General features: G+C 44.9%; 2 protein-coding genes across 4 annotated transcripts in view; one reads left to right on the forward strand and one right to left on the reverse strand.

Annotated features, from left to right (window-relative positions):
- TXNL1 (thioredoxin like 1) overlaps window positions 1–10,054 on the reverse strand; it is a 33,804-nt gene extending 23,750 nt beyond the window's left edge. The window contains exon 1 of one of the 2 annotated variants that reach the window (XM_054987301.1): window positions 9,787–10,051. In XM_054987301.1, the coding sequence (XP_054843276.1) occupies window positions 9,787–9,995 (209 nt within the window). In that variant the 5' untranslated portion in view covers window positions 9,996–10,051. Of the gene's footprint in view, window positions 1–9,786 lie in introns of both variants that reach the window. The other variant, XM_054987302.1, reaches the window with a different exon arrangement.
- A 4,454-nt stretch (window positions 10,055–14,508) lies between these two features.
- The window catches only part of WDR7 (WD repeat domain 7), a 252,690-nt gene continuing 248,642 nt past the window's right edge, over window positions 14,509–18,556 (forward strand). For both annotated transcript variants that reach the window (XM_054986975.1, XM_054986974.1), the window contains exon 1: window positions 14,509–14,583. The gene's annotated coding sequence lies outside the window, so the exon portion shown is untranslated. The remainder of the gene's footprint in view (window positions 14,584–18,556) is intronic.

Consider the following 18,556-nt stretch of genomic DNA (forward strand, 5'->3'; position numbering starts at 1 on the left):
CATCAGATCTCGGAAGCTAAGCAGGGTCGGCCCACATCAGTATCTGGATGGGAGACCACCAAGTCAGGCCAGGGTTTCTGTTCAGAGGAAGGCAATGACAAGTCACCTCTGAACGTCTCATGCCTTGAAACCCTACAGGGTCACCGTAAGTCAGCTGTGACTCGACGGCACACTCACACAGGAAGGAGAAAATGAATTCCCACCACTTCCGCCTCAACAGGCCTATGCAAGAGAGAAGATCTTACCTCCGATACTTGATCTCCAGTTTCTGGAGATCTGAGGGGTCTGAGAGGGGGAGGGGGGAGAAGAGATCCTATCTGTGGAACCTTGGCCCCAGTGACAGCTCACTGTCAAACCTTCACTGTCATTCAATATCTGGTATTTTAACCATTCAGTAAAGAAAGCACACAGAGCTGCTTTCAGTCTTAGAACTGGCTCTCCTGAATGCAAAGAGCAAAACAAGATGGGATGAGGAATCCGTATGGACTGTTTTCATGTACTTTCCCATAGAGTCAGAAAAAGGAGCTAAATCTGTCCCCCACCTTACCTCTGATGCTGCAAGTGAGACAAGCTATAGGGAAAAAAGTTTCCAACAACAGAAGGCAGTGAGGACCAGGGGGCAGCAGACAAGGTTCAGTTACCCTCACATATGCATGTCATTTTCTGTAAAGATACCCCGCCCCACTCAGGAGTAAAGCGCAGGTTTATGTCCTAGGAGGAAAGACTGAAGGAAATGGGTATGTTTAAAGTTCCTTTCTCCAGGTTGAAGGGAGACATGATCACGCTCTTCAAAGATCTGAAAGGCTGCCATATGGAAGCAGGCAAAGACTTGTTCTCTGCTCCAGAGGACTAGATCAAACAAGCTCAAGTTACAGGAGGCAGATTTGGGCTGAACCACTAGGAGAAACTTTCCAATAGCAAGCCCAGGTTGGTAATGGAACCAAGCACCCAGGCAAGGGCTCTCCCTCACTGGAGGTTTACAAGCAGAGGTTGGACAAACATCTATCCATTTTATTTTATTTTTATGTACTTTATTTATAACCCAACTTGCTTGCTGAGACTCAGGGAGGATCACATGAGACAACCAACGCAATCAATGGTCTCTGAGGTCCCTTCCAACTGCAAGACTCTACATAAATATATGGAGCTCCCTTGCCACGCCCAATTTGTCCCAAGTGAACAGAACCATATGAAAGCCCTTGTTAAATAAAGCAGAATCCCAACTCCTTTTCTTACTGGTGTGGGGGGGGGGATATAAATAGCTATTTCTACCAATAACAAGGAGTAAGAAAAGTGAAACCAGTATATTAATTTCACAAGGAGCAATGAGGATATAAACACACACACAAAAAGCAAATTAGTTATTACTGGAATAGAATTAGATGATACTATTTTGACTTAAAAGGCACTGCTATGGATGACTGAGGGCCAAGCTACACATGACGAATGACACTTGAACAGCAAGTGGATTGAGTGGAGGGCAAGTGAGCAGGGAGAAATACACTTGCTGTTCAAGTGTCATTCGTCATGTGTAGCTTGGCCCTGAGAAAGAGGAAAGTGAAAGAGGAGTCAGAGTGGATAGGCACTCTAACCGCGCAACCCTAGGTAGATAGTTTCAGGTGGTAGCTGTGCTGGTCTGTCGTAGAACAGCAAGATTCGGGTCTAGTAGCACCTTAAAGACGAACTAGATTGGCAGGGTATGAGCTTTCAAAGGAAACTGACTCTCAAAAAGCTCATACCCTGGAAATTTAGTTGGTCTTTAAGGTGCTACTGGACCTGGATCTTACCCTGTGCAGAGATGCTCCAGCGTAATTCCATTAAAGTCAATTGACTTAGACTGGAGTAACTCTGCACAGGATGGCATTGTAAGTGACCTTAAGTATTAGAGGACCCCCCCCCCCCTTCAAAGAGTCATCTATGAACCTGGATAGCCACTGCTACCCGTCTTCCCCCACAACCTTTCAATCAATTTGACATTCTCCCTGCCTCAGAACAAAAGCAGAACTCTGCTTTTGTTTCGTTGTTAACTGTTCATGGATAGTAGCTAGATGTGGAGGTTATAAAGTAGGAACATTATTATCTGAGAGCCAGTTTGGTGTAGTGGTTAAGAGCGCGGGACTCTAATCTGGAGAGCCAGGTTTGATTCCCCACTCCTCCACTTGAAGCCAGCTGGGTGACTTTGGGCTAGTCACAGCTCTCTCAGGGCTCTCTAAGCCCCTCCCACCTCACAGGGTTTTTTTGTGGGGATAATAATAACATACTTTGTAAACCGCTCTGAGTGGGTGTTAAGTCATCCTGAAGGGCGGTATATAAATCAAATGTTGTTGTTGTTGTTATCTTGAAATACTAACTCAGCTATGTTTGGCAAAAATACCTAAGTAGATTAAGACACATATCAGAGATGCCCATAGACAATCAGTTGTAAGATAAGGTTTTGTTTCTACAGAAAGCTAGGTCAAATTAATTTGTTCAATAGGGTGCAACCAAAGTGATAAGGCACAGTCATGATGGCAAATCAGCGAGCATTAATAATTGAGGCTAATTAAGAATCTGAACGGAATCTGATCATAGCTTTGATGATGCTTTGCTCCATTGCCTGAGAATCAGACCCCCTACACTGGCTGAACATACCATGGAAAAGATCAAATCTCTCTGTGTGAGAAGAAGGGAAACTTATTTATGTGGAATAACCCGGCAATACAGTGCTGTACAGATTAAAGGGGGGATCACATAAGGCCACGTTTTGAATATTAAATTAAAATAATTGTCAAAGAGGGACTTAAAATAAACTTGAGTTACATTATGAAGCAATGAAATTAACTTACAAGCTATTACCATTTGTTATACATCGCTAAGAAACTTATGCAAATATAAGCATTTGTTAAATAATATTCAAGAGGTTGCCAGGGAGGCAAGGACAGACAAAAGGAAGCCTTTCTTCACTTACGGAGTAATTAACTTGTGGAATTCACTGCCTCAGGAGGTACTGAAGGATGATAGCTTAACTGGCTTTATTTATGTAGAGATATGTAAACTCACTTTTCTCTCCAACAGGGGACCCAAAACAGACATATTTTTTCCTCACAATAGCCTTGTAAGGTAGGGCTAGTCATTCAGCCTAGCCTAGCTAAATGACTAGCCTACCCTCAGTCAATGAGCTTCTTGGTAGAGTGGTCATAGATCCAGAGGAGTTAGCCGTGTTTGTCTGTAGTAGCAAAATCAAAAAGAGTCCAGTAGCACCTTTAAGTCTAACCAATTTTATTGTAGCATAAGCTTTCGAGAATCACAGTTCTCTTCATCAGATGCATCTCTTCGTCAGATGCATCTGACGAAGAGAACTGTGATTCTCGAAAGCTTATGCTACAATAAAATTGGTTAGTCTTAAAGGTGCTACTGGACTCTTTTTGATTTTGGTAGAGTGGAGATCTGAACCGGTGTCCTAGATGAGCATTCTCATCGCTACCCTGGTTTTGATCCTAGCTGACTGACAACTTCCCTTTCCTTCCTAGAAGGTGGACTGCAACTGGTTTAATTCCTTGAGCAGGCGAAGAATATATGACATCATAGCTGCTCAACATATCATGCCCGGTTCAGTCATCATACTTCTAGAATCTGTGTGGAGATCCTCCAAGGAGAAGGAAGGAGAGGAGCTCAGAGTCCAGCATGACTTTTAAACTGGACCACAGGCTTCACTGCCACAAGTACAACCCAAAGAAGATTAGCACAGTTGCGAGATTTTCTGCATTTGTGACTTTCCAAATACATATCCTTTGACAAACTATCCCTCCCTTACAATGATGAAAGAGCATATTCCAAGCAGGAAGCGTGGTGATTAGTCACAGTGTATGAATGAAACCAGACAAGAGAGTCTAGGGTGTGAGTTTTGTTACTAAAGGAAGAGTCACCATTACTAAATGCTATATATAGGGAAGATACAGGGTAGATACAGAAGATGCTGTATATAGGGTAGATACAGAAGAACCCAAGGAGAATGAGACAGCCCAGGACAGAAAGTTGAAATTGAATCAAAGAGACATGAACCTAGACAGTCATGGATTTACGGGGCAAGTTGTTCTCATTTTCCTTACCCCGATTGTCTATATGCAAAATTGATTGAACAGCAATTCAGTCTATGGTAACATTTCAAAATTTAGTTGCAGTGGAGGAAATTATGTGGTGCTCACTCGTCAACATGTGACGAGTGAGGTACCTGCACTGTGCAGTGTGCTGAGAATGCACTGAGCTAATGAGATGCATGCTTGTCAAAATGTGACCACCACAGTAAAGTGAACTGTCTGAGGCTGACCTCACCTGCTGCCATGAAGGGACAACCAACAAGACATGGCCGAAGGAGTGCAGTTGCTCTACAGACAGTTATTCCTCATTTACAGTCATAAAGGAGCACAAAGCAGATTGATAAATGGGAAGGCAGTCCTTCAAGAATATGGATCCCAGACCAAGAACGGTTTTAATGGCACCCTGAATCGAACCCAGAAGCATACTGGCAGATGGTGCATTAAACAAGCAGACTGCCACATTTTGTGCACAAATCCCAGTTTCATGGGCACGTTACAAAATGAAAACTGGAGAGAGATTACTATTTTCTCCCAGGGAGTCCATTCTACTAAGGGCTGAGCTTCTCTACCCGCTCAGCTAAGGAGCTGCACCTGACTCAGCGTGCCTTGACCTGAGCTTATCCTCTAGATCTGTAGGAAGCTGGCTAAGGCCAACTTTGTACAGAAACAGGTTGACAGTCTACAAGCAGCAGAAGTTTCCCTATTTGAAATATCTGGCTGAAAAACACTGTTTATTATTATTCAATTCATTTACACCCCACTTCCCTCCCGCAGTGGGGGCCCCAAATGGCTTACAACATTCCTCACTGTATCCTCACAATAACCTTGTGAGGTAGGTATGACTGAGTGAGAGCTTGTGATTGGCCCAGATTGTGATTGGCAGAGTGGGGGATCCAAACCCAGGCCTTCTAGATGCGAGGATGACACTGTCACCAATACACCATGCTGGCTCTCTGCGACAGCAGGAGAGCCCTTTTGTCTTACCTATATAAGACTCATCCCCCTTCCCCTTCACATAAATGAATAAAATACCGGAAAACATTTATTACAAGCTATGTAGGCAGTTTTTAGTCCAATATGTTGTATGGACAAAGGAGAAACTCATTGAGATGGGACAGACAACTGACCAAGGATGGATCGTAAGACGAGCCCTTCTGGATCAGACCCAAAGGTCCACAGCACCCACCGTTCTTTTTCCAACAGTGGACAACCCACACGAGCAGAGCATGATGGCAACAGCCCTCAGCCACTTTAGCTCCACAGCAGACATGTTCAGAGGTACTCAGCTCCAACATCGCTAATAACCACTGATAGATAAATCCAGGGAGGATGGGAGAAATATTCTAAAGGTATTCAATGCAGTGGCCATCGCCATAGCATGCGGCAAGAAATTCCTTCAGTTAATTATACATTGCACAAATAAGTACTCTTGAAGAGAGAGAGACAGAACGTTATCTCACCACCCATACTCTTCTACATAGTTATGGACAATATAACCACCCATACTCTTCTACATAGTTATGACTTATATAAACAACAAATATAACTCCCATTCAGTTTCACAGATCTCCATCTAGTCTGCAGAGAGGCCAAATTGCAAGACATGGTAAAAGCAGCTCAGTTTTAAGTGAAAAGTAATGTGCCTTAGAGTCAGGAATCTTAATGTCTTAATTCTAGTCCAGGGGTACCATAAAGACCAATACAATTTTCCAAGAAAATTTTCATGAGTCTAAAGGCCACTGTTAGGGAATTTCTATGACCCCTATTCTAAAAGACCTATGTATGAGCATTTGTTGGAGTTGACCTGTAACACAGAAGGCAAAAGTTTTTTCTTGTCAGCATATTTCTTCTGACACTGTGGTTAAGTAAGGTTAGAAAGCCCTATTGCAAGGACAGTATCTCTCTTCTCCAGAGGAGTTAGCCATGTTAGTCTGTAGTAGCAAAATCAAAAAGAGTCCAATAGCACCTTTAAAACTAACCAACTTTATTGTAGCATAAGCTTTCGAGAATCACAGCTCTCTTCGTCAGATGCAACTTTATGCTACAATAAAGTTGGTTAATCTTAAAGGTGCTACTGGGCTCTTTTTGATTTTATCTCTCTTGTTTTGACTTTGTTTGGACTTGAATAAGCACCCTCTCAGGAAGACACCCAAGATTCCTTTGTGGCACCAGACATGAGAGTAATCTTGTCAATCAGGCCTGTTTTGTGCCATGTCTCCTGAAGAATTGTGTGTTTCTAGTTTTGTATAACAATTTTATCTCCTTTCTGTACACAGTTAACTTTGGAAAGTATGTAAGATTCTCTGTTATGCTGATTTTTTATGCATATGTTGGAATATGGCATAGCATCTGGGTTTTATTGTAAATAAAGCTAATTAATTCTTTATGGATCACTGTTTGGCGTCTTGATTACTTGTGGGTGATGGCTGTTGGGAAATATAATCTGAACGCAGAGTACCTTTAAGAAATTTTTCCTTAACACCCACTTCATCAAATAGGTATTTTGTTCTATTGCTACAGACTAACATGGCTACTCACCTGGAATCAACTTCTTAAAAACATAAAGAACTTTTACAGTCTTTTAAGAAGTTGTGACAGGAGCTTTTTGGGCCTGGAGCCCAGTACTTCAGATACATACTTAGCAGTAAGGCCAAAAGGCAATGTCTCACGCTATGCCTCTTCAATTTTGTAATATTTTGACCCCATTGTTTACATTTTCCCCTCTGCCCACATGTGCAGTGTGAAAACACTTTTAATGCACATACACCTTCCCCATTCCAACATAATACTTTTCATGTACCAGATGTAAATGGGGTCTAATCTGTAAACCACTGATTGTGGTATAAGCCTTCAATCTTTTAAGGCGCTATAAGACATTTCCCCCCCTGTAACTGAGTAACACAGTTACCTCTCTGGAATTTATAAGTTCACATACACACTGACAGGTCTCAAACAGTAATGCCTACTCAGGAAAGGGATACGAGAGCCATAGGAGACCGCTGGATGAATATACTATTCAGTATGCAGTGGTAGAAGAAGAGGGCAGATTTTATACTAGCAATTGTTTAAACAGGGATCAAGAATAAAATTGCAAGCATTATTATTATTCCGTTCAAAATAAAGCCTGCGCATGACCATGCTTGAAATGGTATGTATGGTTCTGCTCACCCCACCTTAAAAAGCAAGGAAGATAATCCTCTTTTCACAGAGCTATCATGATGCAATTTTTCCATCAGGATTATATAGATGCCGGTTCAAATCCCCATTCAGCCACAAAACTCACTGGATATGAGTCCAGTGACATCTGAGAGACCAACAAGATTTTCAGGGTTTAAGCTTTCAAGAGTCTGAACTCCCTTCTTCTGATACAAGCTCCCTTCTTCAGATCCTTATATCTGATAAAGGGAGCTTTGGCTCCTGTAAGCTTAAGCCCTGAAAATCTTGTTGGTCTCTAAGGTACCACTGGACTCCAATCCTGCTGTTCTACTGCAGACCAACAGGACTACCTACCTAAAAGCCTCTTACTGGGATATAAGGGCTATGGGAATCCATTGCTACTTGTATCTCATGAAGAGAGCTCTGAATCTCAAAAGCATATACCCTGCACATTTTGTTGATTTTTATGGTGCTATTGGACTTGAATTTACTGCAGACCAACATGGCTGCCCACGTGAAACACACTGGCTGACCTTGATCCAGTCTCTCTCTCTCTCAACCTTACAAGACTATCATGAAGGTAACAAAAATGGACACCCAACCCAAGTTCCTCTGAGAAATAGCACACTGAAAAGCATAACAAATTATAGAACACACGGGGTATAGTAGGAACAGAGTCGCGTAAGAACTGGGTAGACCGGATTTCAAATCCCTGCTCAGCTCCGAAGCTAACAAGGTGACTTTGGTCCAGCCACTCCCTCCCTCCCTCTTCTTCCTCACAGTAGGGTTGTCAATCCCCACATGGGTCCAGGAGATCTCCCAGAATTATAACTGATCTCCAGAAGATGGAGATCAATTCCCTTGGAGGAAATGGCTGCTTTGGAGAGCGGACTCTACCACATTATACCCCACTGAGCTTCCTCCCTTCTCCAGGCTCCTTCCTGCCCCTAAAAAATCTCCAGGGATTCCCCAACCCAGAGCTGGCAACCCTACCTCACAGAGTTGTTGTGAGGAGAAAAGGGAGAAGGCGCTTCCTAGAGGAAGGATTTTGAGTCCAGTGGCACCTTAGAGACCAATAAGATTTCCAGAGTGTAAGCTTTCAAGAGTCAATGCTCCCTTCTTTAGACAGATGTGGCTGATAGATTTCCACTCCATATGGCTGAACGTGATGACTCCCCTGAGGGTAGTCTCATATCTGAAGAAGGGAGGACTGACTCTCTAAAACTTACACCTTGAAAATCTTGTTGGTCTCTAAGGTGCCGCTTTACTTAAATCCTGCCACCCTGCACATGGGTGAAACCAACAGCAGCTTGTATATGGGCATTCTCTGTGGTGGCCCCTACCCTGTGGAACGGCCTGCCTGAGGTCAGGAAAGCCCTCACACTCCTGTCCTTCTGCAAACAATGCAAAAATGAATTATTCAAAACTGTTTGTTTTTTTTACTCAAATAGGACGGCTGTATTGTAGGGAGGGGGGGTCTCAGATGCTTCGCTAATGAGTTAGGGACCACAGACTTCACCGCTATGTTAACTTACATCCTATCTATCACTTTAAGTATGTGCTTTTATGTGTTACCTGTGTTTCAAGTATGACCCTACTGGGTAGTTCTACGTTGTCTAATGTCAGTCCGAGAATTCTTTGTGCTCCGTTTCAGCATCTCTTTACCTCTGTATTGGATTCTTGCTAATGCTGCGTCTTTGTCAACTTGTATTTATTGACCCTATAGCATTGTTTATGGAAACGTCTTCAATATTGACTGTACTAATTTTGCGCCGTGTAATCCGCCTCGAGTCTCAGTCAGAATGGTGGACTATCAATGACATAAATAACATAAATTCTACTGCAGACAGACAGGGCTACCCACCTGAACTGAGCATGAGATCCTCATGGAGCCTCCCACCAGCCTCCCACTAAGTGTGGGGTTATACAGCGTCCACCAGCTGGCTGCCCAACGTATGGGTACAGCACGGGGCTATGTAGCGCCCATTCATTAGCTGACCCATGTATGGGTTGCAGTACATTATCTGTCCGCTTCCCTCCCCCTGTATGCTGATGGGCAGGAATCTGGAACTGGCCCCATCTTGGGACAGCTATTATCTGTTTGTTGATTTTATGATGAACTGTTGTTTTATGAATTGTTTTTAATATTTGTACTGTATTTTTTTATAACTGCTGCACCTCGCCCTGAGCCCGCTTGTGGGAAGGGCGGGTTAGAAATGTAATAATAATTAAATAAAAAATAAACTATCTTAGAGGAAGGGCTTTTTTTTTTTGCTTTGGGTCGCTTCAGGGAGAACATTTAAATCACTCAATGGAACCTCCACAGCTGGAGGCAGTCTATCTCTGAATATACATTTCTGGTGGGGGGGAGCTAGAGAGGACTGTTGCTTTCATGTCTTACTCAGGGGTTTCCTATACCCAGCAAGGCTCCTCTGTACGGTCTTACGGGCTGCTGCGTTTTATGAGAGCGAAGGCTCTGCGGCTTCTTGGAGGAAGGACTGCGGGTCACCCTCCGCCCGGGGCTGGCCCTCGCCCGCCTGCTTCCCTCACTCACCCCCTCATCGTGAACTTGGCCACCACCAGGCGGGAGCAGGCCGCGCTCAGCTCGCTCTGGAACTCCGCGTCGTTGGCGATCACCTTCACGCCGACCATCCCGGCAGCGGCAGGCAGGCAGGCAAGCGGGCGGGCTCCGCAGCGTCCCAGACGAGCCGACGGACCGAGATGTGCACCGTCACCGCGGGAAGAAGGGGGCGCGCCCAGCATGCACCGCAGCCGCCTCCCGCGCAGGCGCCTTTCCCCTCATGCCTCCTCCCAGGAAACCCTCGCCCGAGAGAAAGTCATTCAGGTTCACTCCCGGACAAACAAAACGCCAGCGGCTAGAGCGGCACGAAGACTCAACTTCCGATTTAAAAAGAGCGGCATTGGCCAGGAGGGCGGTCTCTCTAGCGCCAGCATCTCTGTTTACGGAAGTTAGAGTCAGGTCCACGGTAGGCGGAGGCTCTTGCCGGGCATTCCGCGACCGCCATCTTGGTATAGGGCAAGCTTCAGGAAAAAAGGGAAATCAGCTTAGTAGTAACTTCACCATTTTGACCTTCTCCCACACGAAGGGCGGGGTTGGTGGCGGCCCTCTGTAGCTTGGGCGAGGGGGTTATTAGATGTCTTGGCTCTGGGTAATAGGTAGATTAGGAAAACGGAGAAGCCGTGTCAGCCATTTTAGTTTGGGGCAACTAAGTAACGCCGCACATCTCTTCCCTTGTCTGTGGAGTGATCGGCCAGTTTTTTTCCCACGGTGCAGAGATTCAGAGCCTCTGCGGTCATTGGATACGTGGGATGTGTGTCTAAGGATGTTTTGTTTTGAATTCAACAGGATGAGACTTTTGAGTAATCAAGCAGAGGGTCGGGCTGTCATAAAGCAGCAATGGTTGCCAACTTCCAGGTGGTAGCAGGAGATCTCCCGGAATTATGACTAATCTCCAGACGATAGAGAACAAATCCCCTGGAGGAAATGGCTGCTGGGGGGCTCGCCTCTGGGGCATCATACCCTGCTGAGCTCCAAACCCTCCCAAACTCCAGGGTCTAACTCCCCCCCCCCCCCCCACACACACACTTTTCCAGGAATTGTGAGGAATTGCAGAGAGAGCAGGGAACTGGCAAATATTGACCTTCCAGTTCAAGTTACCAACTTCCAGATAGGGCCTGGTGATCTCCCAGAATAACAATTGGTCTTCAGACTACAAAGATCCATTCCATGTGTTATGTTCATTGGTAGTCCTAAACTGTGTTTTTAAACTTATGTTTTTATTCATTTTATTATTGTATTGTCGAAGGCTTTCACGGCCGGAGAACGATGGTTGTTGTGGGTTTTCCGGGCTGTATTGCCGTGGTCTTGGCATTGTAGTTCCTGACGTTTCGCCAGCAGCTGTGGCTAGCAGCTGTGGCTGGCCACAGCTGCTGGCGAAACGTCAGGAACTACAATGCCAAGACCACGGCAATACAGCCCGGAAAACCCACAACAACCATCATTTTATTATTGTTATTTTATTTATATTGTAATCTACCTTGAGTTCCTGTAAGATAGAAAGGCAGCTAATAAATGATTTCAATAGCTTAATAAAAATAAATTTTGGATGTGATACTCCTAGCATCTCTCTTGCCTCTTTCTGGTATAAAGGAGTCTCTACCTATTGAAACTGGATGCTTTCTTGGCAGAATCAAATTGGGGAATGTCCAGTTAGGACTATTTAATATTTATTTAATATTTAAGCTGCATTAAAAGGGTAACACACTGAATAACGCAGAAGAAATTTTATTGACCTCCTTTAAGTTGATAGCTAAGTTTTTTCTCTACAGTTAATGAACTGAGTTTAAAAAAGAAAACAGAAAAGAATGTAATGAATACTTGAATAGAAATCACTCATTTGCTTTATTTTTGGGCACAAAATAACTTAAAGAACATTCAGTATTGGTTGTTGAATGATCGTTACAATAATACCGAAAGATATTCTCTAACCATTTACAGAAAATACGTAATATATACTCGGATTCCAGACAGCGTTATACTAACTGGGAACACCAACAAACATCACAAAAAATGTCACATAAAATCCTTGATGTTGCCAAGGTGGAGCTATAGGCATGCTTTCCTGGGTCTCAGGCAAGGTGTGACTTGAGAATTTATTGCTGGTCCTTCGCCTATGGTAAAAATAAATATTTACCTATACAGATATTCAAAGAAGTATAACATTAGAACATATGTCAATATCATTTACGCACTGAAAACATTTAAGCACTGAAAAATATTCTAATCCACCTCTCTGGAAGACGTGCCTGAGACCCTCCCTCCCAGGCTCACGGTTTGTTGTCACACCTGGACCATGAAGCTATCTTCTTATCCCACATTATAAAAATCCACTTCAGATACATTGCTCGTTTCCTTTTTTATTTTACGGATAAAGATATTTTCCCAAAACAATACAGAATTATGATGTTTATGACCAAAACACTTTTTCTACAGTTCAGGAAGTGTGTTTTCACATTCATGTGTGCATATCAACCTTACACAGATTTGTATCCTTTAAAATTTAAATTTCCCGTAATTTCAAAAGTTAGCATAGGACAGGACCTGTGGGAAACACCACCTCCTTCTTGCATACACGACACTGCCTTTTACGGACCCAAACCACTGGTCCATCAAGGGTCAGTCTGACTGGTAGCAGTTCACCAGGGTCTCGCATGGTGGTCTTTTACATCATCTCCTACCTTATCCTTTTAACTAGATAAGTTGTGGCATGAACCTGGAACCTTCTGCGTGCAAAGGTGTGGAGCCAACTTGATGTAGCTGTAAAAAGTGTCAGAACAGGGTCTAGGAGGCCCAGGTTGACCCCCCCCCCCCCGCCATGAAGCTTGCTATATGTCACTCGACCCATCACTCTCCCATGGTAGATCTCAAACTTCCAAGAATCCTGTCCACATCCTCAGATTGGACAAGCTAAAATATATCCCACTCAACTGGACAAATTGGCACCCTGGGACCATCCAATCCTATCACAGCTAATGTAGAGTCCAAGCTGGAAAGGATGTAAGAGATTTTATCTGTCAACTGCTAAGAGAACTACAGAGCTGTCCACATTCTCTTGTATGGTGGAACCTAATAGGACTCTGAGCACCCAGAAGAGCTCCACAGACCTACATTGTGCAGATTTTTGATTTTTAATTTTTTTTACTTCATTTATATCCCACCTTTCTCTCCAGTGGGGACCCAAATCATCTTATATAGTTCTCCCCTCTTCCAATGAATCCTCACAACAACGCTATGAAGTAGGCTAGGCCCAGGGTCACTCAATAAGGTTCCGTGGCAGAGTGGGGATTTGAACCTGGGTCTCCTAGGTTCTAGACTGACACTCTAGCCAATACACCTTGTTGACAGAGGAATATTGTTTCTTCGTTGGTAGAACTTCCACAAAGAATGGTTATAAATGTGCTCTAGCACATGCCTTGTCATATTTGTCAGAAGTCTTTCTTCACTTTCGCTCTAGCTGTCTGCCTTGTCTTTTCATTGTCTGCAACCACTCCATAAGCCGATATATGATTTTTTACACAAATTAAATGTGTATTCATTACAAGTAATCCCTTTATATCAACCATACATACAACAGTATACCCACCATACCTGTGTGTCTATGACTGTTGTGTCTCTATATACATATATATTCATCCACATCTAGCATAATGTGCATGCCTACACTCACAGTCAATATAGACAGCTTTAGAGACACCACGGTATTATTAATAAAGTGTGTGTACGTCTCATTTAGAAAAGTGGATTATAAATAACATAAATATTCGTTTCAGGTAGTTAGCCATGTCAGTCTGCAGTAGAACAGGGTTTGGGTCCAGTGGCACTTTAGAGACCAACAAGATTTTCAGGTCATGAGCTTTTGGAAGTTCCATTCCTGACACCTAGACTCAAATCCTGCAGATAAACACACACACACACAAATCCCTACACATATATGTTAAATTTTTGTGTGTGTGTGTGTGTGTGTGTGTGTGTGTGTGTGTGTGAGAGAGAGAGAGAGAGAGAGAGAGAGAGAGAGAGAGAGAGAGAGAGAGAGAGAGAGAGAGATCACAGACATAAACATAGATCCTGAGAAGTTATCCACGTTAGTCTGTAGTTGCAAAATAGTAGAGTCCAATAGCACCTTTAAGATTAACCAAATTTATTGTAGCATAAGCTTTCAAGAACCACTGCTTTCTTCCATGCATCTGACGAAGAGACCTGTGGCTCTCGAAAGTTTATGCTACATTAAAGTTGGTTAGTCTTAAAGGTGCTACTGGACTCTACTATTTTACACATATGCATATATACACAAGCATATACATACACATATATATGTGTGTATGTATGTGTGTACACACACCCTTCATGTGCAGTATGCATTCTATTATCGTTGCGTATACGTTTCTAGAAATCATACACGATACAGGCAGAGACAAATGTGTCTGCGCCCCTCCCACCTTCGTCTGCCCCGCCCCAGCACCTGCCCAAAGCGTCGCGCGCGCGCTCTCCGCCGCCTCCTGTTGCCATGACCACGGGAGCGAGCCGCCTCCCTCCCTCCCTCGGTGGGCGGGAGCTGTTGCCGTCAAGCGCCGCGTGAGCCTTTTGCGACCCTTGCGGCGGGAGGCGCGGCAGCTGGTGGAGCCGGTCAGCTGATTCGCAGCGCCGGCGGGCGAAGCGGAGGCGAGGAGCCGCGGGTGGGTGGCCGGCCGGGCCGGGCTGCCGTCTTGCCTCTTCCCCTCCTGCCCTCGCCGGAAAGGGGGCGGCGAAGAGGCAGGGACCGCCGGGAGCCAGGTAGGAGCGCCCCTTGAAGGCCCCCCTCCCCTCAGTGCCGGCTGCCAAGGTTGTCCTGCCAGTCTCCTTCCGGAAAGCGGCGCCCCCTCCCCTCGGCTTCCTTCCACCCTCTCGCCAGTCTCTTCCTCCCGGGGACCAAGCGCCCCTCTGTATATGTAGTATGAATATGTATGGTATGTACATGCTGTCTCTGTGTGTATCTCTCTCTATACACACACACACACTTAAATATGTATATATGCACGTAGTATATAGTGTGTGTGTACTAGACCAACTACATTTCCAGGTAGGCTTGCCAGCTCCAAGTAGGGAAATTCCTGGTGATTTGGGGGGTGAAGCCTGGAAAAATCAGGGTTTGGGAAGGGAAATGACATCAGCATGGTATAATTCCATAGGGCCCACCCTCCAAAGTAGCCCTTTTCTCCAGGGGAGCTGATCTCTGTGGCTTGGAGATCAGTTGTACTTCTGGGAGATGTCCAGCCACCACCTGGGTATGAACTTTTGAGTGTCCAAGCTCCCTTATGTAGTATGTACATGGAATGTGTATGTAGTATAGCAGGATTTGAGTCCAGTGGCATCTTAGAGACCAACAGGATTTTCAGGGTATAAGCTTTCCAGGGTCAGAGCTCCCTTCTTCTCTTGTTGTCTGAAGAAGGGAGCTCTGACCCTGGAAAGCTTACACCCGGAAAATCTTGTTGGTCTCTGAGGTGCCACTGGATTCAAATCCTGCTGTTCTACTGCAGACCAACATGGCTACCCACCTATATTATGTGTGTAGTATGTGTTCGTGTGTGTGTTTTCTCTGCATTGCAAGCTGCTTTAAGAGAGGTGTAAGGGTGAGGGAGGAAGGGGGAGAGGTATAGTGTGTATGTTGGAGTGTGTGTGTTGGGGGCGGGAGAGGGAAAGGTGCACATTTGGGAGGAGTCATAGGTAGGCATGTTGGTCCAAAACAAAACCCCAAAGCTATGCAATTGCCTTCTTGAATTACTAGCCACAGCAAGTGGACAATCTTTGGAGTTCTTCAGAGCTGGTGAAGGGTTTTGGAAAGCTTGCTGCTGTCTTATTTTGGGTTTGTCCTAATCAGTGGTATTAATGTGGTGTGGGGCAGCTCTTCCTTTCCCAGAAGCCTTTCTAGGGGTGCGCCATTGTAGCCTTTCTCAGGCATTGAAGGTGGCATGAGTCAACCTCACTGTACTGCAGCGTCCTTGGCCTCTTTTAGTAGAGGACGCTTTCTCTGCTCTCTCCATGCCACGTGTGGCTTCTCCCCTTCTTCAGCAAGTGTGCAATTTTCATGCTGTACCCTGTTTTGTATATTTCTGGAAATACTGGTCTTATTCCCCCCTCTTAAAAACCTTGCCTTTAGTAGGTGGCAGGCACCTGTTGCCCATTCTGTCTTCTGGAGGTCTTGATCTTGGCAGGTGTACCCTTGAATCTTGCAGTGGGAACTCCTTTCCGTTTCATAGTAGTGCCCCCTCCCATTGCCTTGCATTACCATAAGCAGAACAGATGGGTATATGCTGTATCCTACTGGCAAAAGCTGGACAAGGGGACCCATGATCTATTTAGACCATCAGTTGGGCTATGTGGGACCTGTGTGGACGAAAGCCACGTGGAACAGTAGCTACAATGAGGAGGTGATTTGGAAGAGACTGAGCAGAAAAACTGGTGGGATCCAAAGCTGAGTTTCTTCGGAATACTATTCTTGGGTTCATTGCTATGCTGAAAGCAGTAGTGTTACATCGCGGCTGTTCTGTTAAAAACACAATCTTCTTCCCCAGCTGGCTACAGATTCCTTCTCGTTATGGCCCGAGACTTGACTAGAAGAACCGACCCTTCAGCTGGCTGCCTTTTTGTAGAGAGCCAGAGTAATGTGCTGTAACTGTCTGGAGTTCTGCGGTCTGATAAATACAAACATGAACATTAGGCAGCCTTTATCCCTTCCAATATAAAATCCTTTAATAATTTAGGAATAGCAGGCTGGTTGCTATCACTTTTCCAGAGTGTGATTTCTTCCTCCGTTCAGCTTGGATGTCAGAATCCCCAAGACTACCTACCTAAGTGAAGGACCTTCTCCTTTCAAATGCTGCTGGGTGTTTATACACCTCCCATCAACTTTCACAAAGAAGTAGCCCTTTCATGTGTGTTAGGCCATCTTGTGGCTAACATCACCTGTTATATTTCTGCCCTATAGCTGTACTTTCTAGGGCACTGGGTCAGATTGATAGGGTTGCCGATATTCTCTGTTTGCCTGACAGCTGCTCTTTTTTTCTTCACAACTTTGGCTCTTGAAAGTGTTGGGCTCTTTAGAAAAGAAATGCAAGATCTGCTTGCTTGGGAAGTAAGCAACCCTTTCTTGTTCTACTCCCTAATATATGTCTATCATTTGTTCCAGCTGACTTTAATGATATTCAGAGCTGTATTTGGATACTGATACACTGCTTTTTTCCCCAGTGGGAACCCAAAGCAGCTCACAGCATGGTCCTTCCTCCCCTCCTCTGTTTCATTCTCACAACATATATTCGGTCTGATAGAACTGCAGCTGCTCTGCTGTGCTTTATGGTATCGGCTAGAATGCTGGTTTTTTCCGTGATGAAAGCAACACTTATTTTTAAAATGCTGTTGACAGAAATAATGTGTCAGTAGGGCCATTTGCGCGGGTACTTTTTTAAAAATAATGTGGCAAGGTACATTTTTAAAAATAGTGTGAATTACTATGTTTGGCTATGTCTTGAGAGAGCACAGGAACTACTAGGTTAACACTTCAGAGACAATAGTATAAAGGGCAGAGCTTTTTTTCAGCTGGAAGGCGGTGGAACGGAGTTCCGGAACCTCTTGAAAATGGTCACATGGCTGGTGGCCCCGCCCCCTGATCTCCAGACAGAGGGGAGTTTAGATTGCCCTCCGTGCTGCCGAGCGGCGCAGAGGGCAATCTCAACTCCCCTCTGTGTGGAGATCAGGGGGCGGGGCCACCAGCCATGTGACCATTTTCCCCAAGGGCAACCCACTGAGTTCCACCACCTTTTTTCCTAGAAAAAAAGCCCTGATGTAGAGAATATCATATTATAGTAGGGAAAAAGAGGAAAGTTTGTCTGATAAGAGAGATGCTGATAGGAGAAGCCTAGGTTGGGAGAAGAAAACATTTATCAACACCTTAAAAATGTTTCAAAACAATCAATTGTATTTATTTATTTATTTCATTACATTACATTTCTAGACTGCCCTCTCGTCAGACGAGCTCAGGGCCATTATGCATTTTTTCCAGCATGTAGGAGCAGGTAACTCTCTTCTCCACCAAGGGTTTGGTGGTATCTTGTCTTCCGCCTGAACCAGGGGCTGCCAGGATATGTTGAGGTGCTGCCCTGTCTTAGGTGGCATAGATCCATTGGAAGGACTGTGTGTTCTGCAATTCTCAGTTGTCATATGTCATTGTTGCAGCTGTCAGTGTTGAGGTGGCACATGCCGTTGTGCATTGGCTTAGTAGTAACCCAGGAGCAGGAGGTCATCATTCCCCCTCCCCGAAAAGCCAAAATGGAAAAGGACAAGCAGAGCTGCAAAACTCTGATTCTTGAAGCTCGCTTACCTCAGGATAGAGATGGAGAGCCTGGAAGGAAAGTGAGAAGGGGCACGGGAGAGTATGAAGAGAGCTGGGCAGGCAGAGAATAAATGACACTGAGGAATTTGGAGCTGGGGTGGGGGCAGTAACCTTACTGTGTGAAGCCTCTTGGCTGTTACGAGGGGGGGGGGAGTGTTGGGTGGCAGAGCAGCCAGACACCCCCCCCCCCCCATCTGTCTGCTGCTGCTTCTCTGTAGTTCTCTCCCTTCTCTGACGCAAACAGAATTTATTCCAGCGTGAGTTTTTGTGAATTAGAGCTCTCTTCATCAGCTGCAAGAAACCGTGGGTGCAGTTTCCAGATGCGTGTTGGCTACTGAGGCATGGTTCTTGGCCTTGTGCTGCGTCGAGTGTGATCGTGCC

Source organism: Eublepharis macularius, chromosome 8 (genome assembly GCF_028583425.1).
Source record: "Eublepharis macularius isolate TG4126 chromosome 8, MPM_Emac_v1.0, whole genome shotgun sequence".
In the NCBI taxonomy this organism is placed as follows: domain Eukaryota; kingdom Metazoa; phylum Chordata; class Lepidosauria; order Squamata; family Eublepharidae; genus Eublepharis; species Eublepharis macularius.